Raw genomic sequence first — 11,288 nt, forward strand, 5'->3', positions numbered from 1 at the left:
CACCAGGACAGCAGCCATCAACGCCTCTACCAAAATTCGGGCCATGGCACAACAATAACTCCAGGTTTGGCTCATAATTAGTGTTGTTCAGTGTTTTTAGTTTTATTTATTTAGTGATTTTACTTTCCGGCAAGAAATTTGAATTAACTGATGATGACAGGCACAGGTCCTGTCGAAATTATTGTTAGAAGATAAATCAGTCACCTGACATCCATAGCTTAGGTAAGCTTATTACCTTCTATCATCATTATGAGTAACCTACAAGAAACTTTGCTAGGAGGGCTCAAATGTATCTATAAATTAATATTAAAAAGTTGTTACAGGCTACCAATAAACTGCAAAGTTTTTTGAAGCACTTCAATGAATAACAGGATTCAATCTAGCCAAGGCTAGCTTAAGTAATTATCATTGAATGTTTTAAATCAGCTTCCAGAGTAACACAGTATTTCTTTGTGTCAAGTGGGATTGAACTAAGCTTTCTTTGAACTATATACATTTTATTCTGGACAATTAGACCTATTACTCACTCTAGGCTATGCCATCTCTACAAAACAATTTACCACTGACTTTGTATAGGCTAGCAACTGTCCAAGGATTACAGGAATTTAATTAGAAGCTTCCTAAAGCAAGACCTGAAGACTTCATCCCCAACAAACAATTCAACCAAGCTTCTCTAGATATGCCCAGCAGATCACATTAATGTTTGAACTTTACCAATGTATTTTTTTATTAAAAATCAGTTTAAGGTCAAAATAAGATTGCTTACCATCACTGGTTCTTTGAACAATTGCAGTTCCATTCTCTTCCCTGCATAAAGGCTCATAGTCTTCAAACTTTTGTGTGTTAGCCATCATAAAAGTTTTATATTATTGTAGTGATGATAATGATGCTAAAGGCCTTTTTTCGCGTCAACCAGCTGGTTTAACCAATGACAGCTTTGGTTTAACCAGCTTGTATGTTTAACGCAAAAACGGAAAAAATTACATATGGTTGAGCTCAAACAAAACTGGTTCGCGAAAACACCTTTTTTACTGTCCCATTGGGCAAAAGATTTCAAACGTGAAACATACAATCTTCTTTTTTTCTGGATCAACTAATTGTTCAGAATTGGTTTTTCAACATGGTTTTTTTCAAAAATTTGTATTGCAAGACTAGGGAAAGAAGTGAAGATAAGGTCCTCCTGCTTCAAAATGTGTTAATTCAGATTACTTTGCATATTATGAAGTAGCCTAAAATTTGTTTTCTTAACATGTCTTCTTAGGTGGTGGAATGGTCATACATTTACACCCTTCATTTAAGCAGAAAATCTATTTTGCAAGGGTCTAACTTTTCTAACACAAAGATTTTGAAAGGTCTGGGCCTCTAGAGGAAAAAGGAGTAGACCTAGATATTTCAAAACACCTTCCCATGACATACTTCAGTCTGTAGACCCATTCCTAGAAGTTTCATTTTCCTAGCCTAAACCCTTTTCAAGATAACAAAAAGTAACTAAACCAGAATTTTACCAAACTCAGCTTTGAGCCTCATAATTTGTATTAACTCCTTGTATGGGCTCCCCTTTGTAATTATTACAAATTCTGATTCTTTGCAACAAAGCACTATGATAGGTTTTGCCTAATAAAGGAACAGTAGCCCTACTTGACTGATTTTAAAGCCAAATTTGGAATATTAGGACCAAAAATTCCTTTTGACTTTCATTGTCTTACTCAAATCATGGGAATCCTATTTTCAGAGAGCAATATTTATCTAGAATTTTACTCAACTTAATAGCTGAGAAATTGTTTTGAAGTCAAGTTATGATGTCATTTTCAGGTTCTAATGCTATCTATGGCTTCATTACAGACATGTCTGCAATATAACAATGAAATATCTCTTTTAGAACCTAAAATAAAGCTATTTGTTAGAATCAACTCAATTACTGAAGTCATACAAATTAAGTGCAGTTATATCATGAACAAATACAGTAAACAGCTTTTTTTTTAAAACAAAAACCCAATCCAAAGTGTTTTATTTTTCTCCAATACAGAAATATACATTATTTTGTGTTTTCAGTAGTGTACTTGTCAAGTTTAATCCAACAAATGTGTTAGAATTTTAAGGGGGGGGGGGCAACTGCTTAGTATCAATAAATCTTTCTGATAAGCACCAAAATACAACACATTAGGCCAAACTAGTAACACTGTTTTGTTTCTTTTTTCTCGCTAAATAATTACTATATCACACTATATGCTGAGAATTTTTTTCATTAATTTTACAGAGTGAACTTGTTAGCTATTAGTATTGAATTCAACTCTTACTCAAAATATTGTTTTAATGTTTTTGCACTGAAGCTCAAGGATTAATTTGAACCTTTAGCATTTCTCTTTTCCTACTCCATGTCAAGATGTATTTGAAAGACTGGATGGAGGGAGTGTTGACTGATAAGTCTCTCAATTCATTCCTGTGGTTTTTGACTTCTTGCAAAGTGTACTTGATGGGAGCTTCACTTAAGCTTTTTCTTTGAAAGTCCTTTTCTGTGTGATGAGGGCTGGTGCTATAATTGCTGTTGAAGATATTAGTTTTCTTCCTGAAGTTTGTAAATCAGTGTCATATCACCATCCATGCATCTATAGACAGGGTTAAATGGGTTAAGTTGTTTGAGGCAGTCCTTGTACTAATTTGGTATTAGGTCTTCATACACTTTGTTGCTTGCCTCATCACATACTTTGTTCCTTGCCAATTTTTAATGCACCTTACATTTTGCTGATAAAAACAACCAGAAATATTACACAGGGGGAGGTGGAGATTGGGCTGAATTCCTAAGCAAATTTCCCCAGAAAGTCCCAGTAGTGTTCTGGAGGGCACTGGTCCGTATGCAAGTCTTTTCTTTAATTTTAATTAGGCTATCACAATTATTCCGGTCAAAATTGCGCATAATCATCTGATAAAAATCAGCCAATCAGAAATTAGGTCATCTATGCCAGTAAAAGGAAGTAATTAGGCTATCACAATTATTCCGGTCAAAATTGCGCATAATTATCTGATAAAAATCAGCCAATCAGAAATCAGGTCAGCAAACCATCTCGGCCAATCAGAGAAAAGCCTCTAGGGAATTCTGGATCACAGAATTTAGAAGCTCTATTATCTTGAAATTCTTATTCCTTCATCTCCTTTGTCAAGTTTAAGATATTTTTTACCATCTTTCTATTGTTAGGTGTTTAAGTGAAAGTCAAAAAATGGAAGAGAGCAGCCAACTCCTTAAAGACATTTGTGAAAAAGGAATACTTGTTAAGTCAGATGAAACAAAGCACTGGTACCAGGTTCTAATGTCTAATGGTAAGTGTAAAATTTAATCACTCATTAACACTATTTTTAATTTTCCGAGTAAAAAAAATACCAGATTTATTGAACTAGGATAAGGTTAGAGTTTATGAAAGAAAATAAAATTGTCAGAAAAATATGATGTGAATATAAGCATGCTTAGGCTGTTATAGATGAAGACTGGTGATTTTTTTTAGTATTTCTAAATTTACCTCAATAAAGAAGAGGAACCTTTTTACATTGAATGAATGCTTCTCAAAATAATTTTGAGCCCTTTCCTTGCCAAGAAATAATCTTTGATCTGCTTTAGAGATTTTTGTGCTTATATGCAACAATCTGACATGTCAATATAAGTGTGTAAAAAAATGCTTCAATAGAACTCAAAATGAAGAGCAAATGAAACTCTGGAAATCCAGTTATTTCTCTAAAAAGCAGAAAACGTAATGTAAAAGCAATACTGCCATTATCTATTTTATTTTCTAGGTGGATGGGCAGTCCCCCTCACACACAGAATAATTCTCATTTTTTTTAAATTTTTATGTTACTCATTACTCCCAGTTTATTTTTGTTATTTAATTTGTGATGATTTTCAAATAAAGCCAGGAAATCTCGATTTTCTTAGTAAAAATAATGCCCTGGTTGAGAGAATCTCCGTCTCAGCCAGGAAGTGCAATCCTGTGCTTTTGACACCCTTTCTGTTTACCTTCCCCTGATTTAAAATTGGGCCAATTCTGGCTGAGCTTACAGAGTCACGCTACTGACCCGCAAACCAAATAATTGGGTACACTAGGATTCGAACCCTCATCCTCTCGGATAAAGGATTCTAAACCCAGCGCACCAATCCACTTGGCTAGGACGTGAAGTTTATACTCTGGATTTTACTTTGATTCCTATGGGTGTTCCATATATTTTTTTTCTTCTGTTTTACTTGGAAGACCAAAGTAGGCTGAGGAAGACTAAAGTTGTAAAATCTTTCTAATGTAAGAATTTCTATACAAAAGAAATACTAAGGGAAAATAGCTGTGTCTATAACATATGATTATTTTAATAATATAAAAACACAATATATATGTTATATACACAACATATAAAAATAATGTGCATTTGAATAAATTTGCTATACAAAGGTCAAATACTTAAGAGGAAGGGGTCAAAATATTTACCTTGCGGTGAGGATTAAAACATACAGGAAGGTTATTTTTCAGACCATTGTTTTGACATGAGATGGAAAATAGGTCAATATTTGGGAAGTCTACCCACCTCCCTTTGAGCAGCCATGCCCTGGTATGCACTAAAAGCTTTGATATGAGCAAAATTTTAGCATAAAAATACATTAAAACACACAATTTGTTAGGAGTAATGAGATTTGGTTGCTAAAATACATATCAACACATACCATAAAAATATATAAAAACAGCATACAAAAGTACACAACCTAAAACCTTTATATAATATTAGGGAATTTTAAGAATTTCAAATGCCACTAAATAACTAATATCAAACAACTTAAAGTTGTGAGCATATTAAATTCCTCTTTTCAAAACCAGTGGCTGGTGAATTCCTCGAAGGGTCACTTCTACTATTATTCACTCTTGTATACACGTTTATACTAGGGGCTTTATCATAGCACAAATCACCATTTTCAATACATAAGTTGTGAATAACACATGATGCAGTTATAATTTTAACAGCTTTCTCTACTGATGCATATATATTAGAACAGCGTCTAAACCTATTTATAATGTCTCCAAATGTATGCTCAACTACTATTCTAGTTTGGGAGAGCTTTTTATTATATTTTATTATTTGTCTGTTTGGATTTGAGCCACTGCTGTTTCGATTTAAGGCACTGCTCTTGAAAGGCACCAGTAGCCAGGGGTAAAGTGGGAAAGCACTATCTCCAACAATATGGTAATCTCCAGAATTGGAAAATTTGCTTTCTGGAGAAGAAATTGTCTGTCTGAACCAATTTGATCTCTGGAGAATGTAGCTGTCATGGCTACTTCCTGGAAAACCTACAAGTATGTTAGAAAAGCGCCTATCTGGAAGTACTATAGCAAGTAACACAATGGAGTGAAATCGCTTATAGTTCAAAAAATCCCTCTGATTTTTTCTAGGAGCATTTATAGGGATATGACAGCCATCAATAGACCCAACCACACCAGGAAATCCAGCCCGTTCTTCAAATTTTGCTGCAATATCTGGTAATGAAGCAACATTGGGCCACTTAATTACTTTCCGGTGGTTATCAAAAATATGGCTGCAAACACTATCTACTGCTGTCCATACAGCATATTGTGACCGCCCAAACTTTTCTGCAATCAAGCGTAAGCCTCCCTGGTTTGCCAAATATACCAAAGTGATAAGAAGAGATTCTTCTAGACTCAGAGGCTCATTTCCTCCATGAAATGCCTTGGTCTCTGTTGCTCTAAAAAAAAAATTATATTTATCTTAAAAAAAATTATATATATATATATATATATATATATATATATATATATATATATATTTACCTTGTATAAAACTATATTATGTTTATCAATCTTCACATAACATAGGATAATAGTATTATATCTATAAAAACAAATCTTCTTGTTTGGGGGACAAATGGAGGCAGATATCCTCTTCAGGGAATAGTGCCTACTAATTTAAAAATTACAAGCAAAATTCAAATAAATATAAGACAAATACATGGTCATAAGCTTACTTAAAAAGCCTTTAGAGATTACAAATTCACCTTTAAAACATAACTTTGATTTTCAAATGACACCTCTTATATAGTATTACATTTTATTTAATCTACAAATAAAACAAACTAATGGGTACTTTTAGAAAATGTTTGATTAAACATTCCCTTAAAAGATTTTCAACACAAAATATCAAAATAAAATGTTTTAGCCTTAAGGCAAAAGTAAAGCATGGTATCTATATAAAAGCTTGTTTGTATATCTTAATTATGGAAGAAGTCGTAGAGAGGGGGTCCTGTTTGAAATTTTTAAGTAATCCTTTTAGCCTCAATAGAGGGGATATACTGCCTAAAATATATGTAAATAAGTTTTCACCATTCAGAGAGCATTAAAAATAAACTGAAGGGTCTTTGGTGGTGTTTTTAGGAATCAGACAGTCACAGTAAAATAGATAGTAATGTCCAGGAAAATATGTAAACAACTAGTAAATAAACTGTAAATAAAATAAGATATAGAATAAAATCTATATTTAAAGAAGATAGAGGTAAGTGGATAATAAAATGCATACATACATAAGCCAAACCATCTGTGGCTTTGAAAATATATCCAAAAAATAAATTACTCTCAAGAAACTTTTTTTCTGTCACACTGAGGAAAGAAAAAGTTATTGAATATAATATATCTTGACTTTATTTCATATAAATCTATTAAAATAAGATGAAGCTTATGAAATATAAACAACAGAGTGGTAAAAGAAGGTTAAGCAAGAGCATGTCAGCTAATTTTTCCTTGAATTGTAGCAACCTTTGCATACCTAGTAGAAATTTTCTTTTGATGATATCTGAAAACTTCCCTTTTTCGATGTTTTGAGCCTGCAAAGAGTCAGATTTGACATTGCTTCTACCATAAGCACTTTTGTAATTATACTTTTGGCATTTAAATACTTCTTTGTGTTAAATTATGAGCTACTGCTCTTTGTGTTTGTCTTGTTCATACACATGTGTAATTTTTTGAGAACAAAAATGTACCTGCAGAAGCTGAGAAGGATCTGGAATGTAGATTTCGTGACTCGGAAGTGCCGCCAAAAGTCATTGTCTGAATACTGATTTACAGTACTTAAGTATCCATTATGTATTGGGTGACACTCTGGCCCAATGAATTTTTCCAGAATTGGAAATTTTTCCAAACTTTGTAGTATTATTTGTGAATCTTCATCAGAATCCAATTCATCTGAAAAACTACTTTCACTGGAAGAGGAGCTATCAATGATTGTATTGAATAGCTTTAATGACATTCTATTTTTGTCTAATATTTCTGAAATAAAAATAAAGACTATAAATTTTATGTTTGTAAACAATAAAAGGTAAAGACATTACTACTTGAACAATGTAAATGGAATCATAGGTGTAAAATAGTAAAAACTAAAGGCTAAATATTGAACTTATGGTAAATGTTGAGATTTTATCATATTGAAACTTCAAGGTAAAAAACATATTCCTATTCTGTATCTGTGAGGCCCCAGCCAAATACTGGAGACCAAGCACTGATATGTTGAAGATTTATTTTATGAGTTACATTAAGGATTTTTACTGTGGCATAATGCTTTTGTGATTTAAAATGGAAACTAAATGTTTAAACTTCCAATCAAACAACTCTTCTTCAATATTCTAAGAGCATTGGTTCAATAATGCCAGCCACCAATTAAAAGTTTTCAACAATGACTATTGCAATAATTTAGTTTTTTGGGAGGACGGAATTTTGACTCCTATTAAAAATTTATGGTAGAGTGAGACTTGGTATTTGGGCACTGCCTTATCACAGATAACAATTTGATGAAAATACTTCTTTCCTAAAAATATTGAACAAACTTCTTTTTTTTACAATTTCAATTTAGATGAATGTTGCCCTTATAGCCTACCCTATTCAAAACAATTATTCTGGTTCGCTTTGCTTGGCATAGATTAGATCTGTCCAACAGTGAGTCTGTCTTTAATTTTTCATTTGTGGCTTTTAGTTAATGAAAATCAACCTAGAGGAGATCATGCATAAAACTGCTACTAATAATGTGGCGTGTCTGTTTCATATGTATATGAACATAACCCAAGCAAATTGGCAAAAAAACCTAGATACATAGCCACTGAATACAACATAAATCTACAAGAGTTTAGGGTACTCTTATAGATATGACTAAATTATGGAACAGCATAAGAAAATGTATTAAGTTGTAAAATGTGCCACTTGAGAGATTTATTGTCAGGACCTTCAGGTTGGTGATATAATTGAAATAAGTAATTGATCAGATGATCATTTCCACGTAACTACTGTTTTCAAAGATGTACAAAAAAGGATTTGACACTATTGATATTGGTGTCCCCCAAAGCTCAGTATTAAGTCCACTTTTACTTTTGATTTATATTAATGATCCTCCACAAGGATTCAGCTATAACAATTAAAGCTAAGGATTCATTGACATTGATTAAAAGTTTGACTATAAGTACTGCCTCAGTTAATCAATGGTTTGTTTCCAATAACCTAGTACCAAATTTTACAAAAATATTTTACTGAAAATGAATTTCACTAAAAATTATTTCTATGATAAATCTCTGTTAATTTTACTTCCTTGTTTGGATTGTTGGAGAACTGGGATGTACTGAATTCCTCTTGTAAGTTCTGAAAGGTCATGGTTTTCAATTAGGTACCAAATACCCTTCATTGCAAACAATTATAAGTGAATGACCAAATTCTATTTGATCCATCCCAAAAATCTCAGCTAAATTTAAAAAAGCAAGGATTAAAGATTGTTAGCTAAAATTTTGATTATTTGACATTGAGGATGGAAAATTAAATTATTTGATCTTTTTTTGTGTTTTGTTTTTGTGTCCCAGTGTTTGGGCTGGCCTCCCATGCCCCTCCTACCCAATATTTATTCATTTACTTATCCTTGTTACTTCTCTTTTTGTGTGATTTTTTTCTCTATTTTGTTTGTTTTTTCCCATGTTAAATTTTGGAATTTCTTCTATGTTTCTTCACTTTCCCAGCAATATGAGCTCTGCTCCTTGTTAGGACATAATATTGTTTTGTATTTTTATGTTGAATAAAGAAAAAGTTGAAAGCTGAAGTTAACTAAATTATATTGAAAATTGAAATTTTGGTAAAATTATAGTTTTGCTATCTTGGAAAGAGGTTTGGTTAGGAAATGACACCTTCAGGAACAGGTCTATAAACTAAAGTATGTCCCAAGAAGTTAAATTGAAGTTCCTACCTTTACTCTTTCCCCCTCTAGAGAACAGTGACCTTTGATGACCTTTAAAATCTTTGTGTTATGAAAGTGAAACCTTGCAAAACATATCATCTGCTTAAATGAAATACGAGGAGACTTTTTCAGCTTTGCTTTTTTCACTTTGCTCTATCACAATTTATGAAGTTTCAAAGATTTTCAGGGCTTAAACCAGAGAAAAAGAAAGTGATAACTGAAAATCAAGGTAGAATTGTTTTCCAAAATTTCAATTGGTCCTGTCAAATTCCTATGCCAGTCAAGTAGGCAAATTTCTAAAACTTAGAAATGAAAAGAGGATTAAAATGAAAGCCTGGCAATACCTGTCCTAAGTATATTTTTAGGTAAAATTCTAGTTTAGCTACTTTTCACTATCTTTGAAAAGGTTTAAATAAGGAAAATGAGACTTTTAGGGATTAGTCAACCAGCTAAAGTGTGTCCTAGGAAGGTGTTTTGAAGTACCATCTCTACTCTTTCTCTCTCTCCCTCACAGAAGATCAGTTTTCAGGTTTCACTTTTATAACATACACATTTTTAAAGGTCATCAAAGGTCAGGGCCCTCTTGAGGGAGAAGGAGTAGAGGTAGGTAATTCAAAATACCTTCCTGTGACATACTTTAGCCTGTAGACCCATCCCTAAAAGTTTCATTTTCCTAACCTAATCCCTTTCCAAGCTAGCTAGAAGTCAATTAACTAGAATTTAACCTAACCCTTTTCCAAAATAGCAAAGAGTGGCTAAACTAGAATTTGACCTGAAAATTTATCCATAACCCTGAAGAGCCTCAACAAGTTGTAACAACGATTTCCAAATATCTAGACAAGTCTTGGAGCCTCAGTGTAAAGGTTAATGCCCAAATTCAAATTCTTGACTTGTCCTATGAATGTCTTAAGGCCTATGTGAATGAAATTGCAGGATATAGCCCAACATTTATCTAAATAGCCCTAATACGAAAAAACAAAATCAAAGCTTACTTTTGCGTGGCTAATATTCTATTTGTTAGCTTATAATTTTTATTTTACATAAACTTATTTATAGCCTACACATTCTTATTTTTGAAATATACGCCTGAAAAGTTCAACCAATAATTATGAATGGTAGAACCCTACGGTTACAAACAATGACAGTTCTGGTTAAAAAATAGCTCAACCAATCAATTGTTTCACGCGAAAACACTTTTCATGACAACCTGGTTTGTCACTGTTTCACGCAAAAACAGCGGTTGAGCTCAACCACACCGAGTGGTTGAGCTCAAACAGTCTCTTTGGTTGACGCGAAAAAAGGCCTTAAAGATGCTCGTTAACTATGGGTGTGTTCCAGGGACTTACTGTAGTAACCGAATGGTTACTATTTCCGTTCCTAGCGGGAAAATGGGTACTGCTCAACCCACTGGGTACGAGAATAGTTACTGCCGGCAGTAACCGCAGTAAGTGATTTTCTTACCGTGCTCAAAAGAATGGTTAGCGCAGTAAGTACATAATTCACCTTCTTCAACAAAAATCTCATTCAACAAAAAATAAATATGGACAAGAATGAAGTAATGGAATATGAAGTTATTTGCTTGGAAGAAGGTGGGACAGTGATTTTGCAAAAGAAAGAGGGATCTGAGCCAGGTTAGTAAATCACCATATTTTGGGATCGACATTAAAGGACACCCTGAGTAGTAGGCTATCTATTAGCAAGTAGGTTAAATCAATGAAAAACTTATTATTTAATTTAAAGATTTCCATGTTTTCTGGCATATCCAGGCATAATTATTACCTTAAATTGCCATTTGGAATCATTCTAAGGATTGACTTCTTCCAGGTAACATTGAGGCTCCATTAAATTGCCACATGGTAGCATTTTAAGCATTAACTCCTTTTAGGCTCTGTAAACAGGCCTAGGTAAAGTATTACAGATGAGTTGAGGATTTATGTGCTGCCAAATCATTATTCTGAGACTGTCTTTAATCCTATTGAAGAAGTAGGCTAGGGTAGACTATTCAGAGTCTGTTCCAAAGGATGGTAATTTTATCCAGTAAAATTCTA

The 11,288-nt window shown here is 33.1% G+C and overlaps 1 protein-coding gene across 3 annotated transcripts; it reads right to left on the reverse strand.

Moving 5' to 3' along the window:
• Positions 1–4,792: 4,792 nt before the first annotated feature.
• LOC136042861 (uncharacterized) lies at positions 4,793–10,537 on the reverse strand. Of its 3 annotated transcripts, none has more exons than XM_065727794.1 (3): positions 10,448–10,537; positions 7,016–7,301; positions 4,793–5,728 (listed from the first exon to the last, which is right to left on the reverse strand). In XM_065727794.1, the coding sequence occupies exons 2-3, from the start codon at positions 7,279–7,281 to the stop codon at positions 4,807–4,809; spliced, it is 1,188 nt and encodes a 395-aa protein (XP_065583866.1). In that variant the 5' UTR covers positions 7,282–7,301; positions 10,448–10,537; the 3' UTR covers positions 4,793–4,806. The 3 variants fall into 3 exon arrangements, with proteins under 3 accessions (XP_065583866.1, XP_065583865.1, XP_065583862.1); XM_065727793.1 differs by lacking the exon at positions 10,448–10,537 and adding an exon at positions 10,368–10,444; XM_065727790.1 differs by lacking the exon at positions 10,448–10,537 and adding an exon at positions 10,233–10,335.
• Between the last annotated feature and the right edge of the window lie 751 nt (positions 10,538–11,288).

This window comes from Artemia franciscana, unplaced genomic scaffold (assembly GCF_032884065.1).
Source record: "Artemia franciscana unplaced genomic scaffold, ASM3288406v1 Scaffold_2232, whole genome shotgun sequence".
Taxonomy (NCBI): domain Eukaryota; kingdom Metazoa; phylum Arthropoda; class Branchiopoda; order Anostraca; family Artemiidae; genus Artemia; species Artemia franciscana.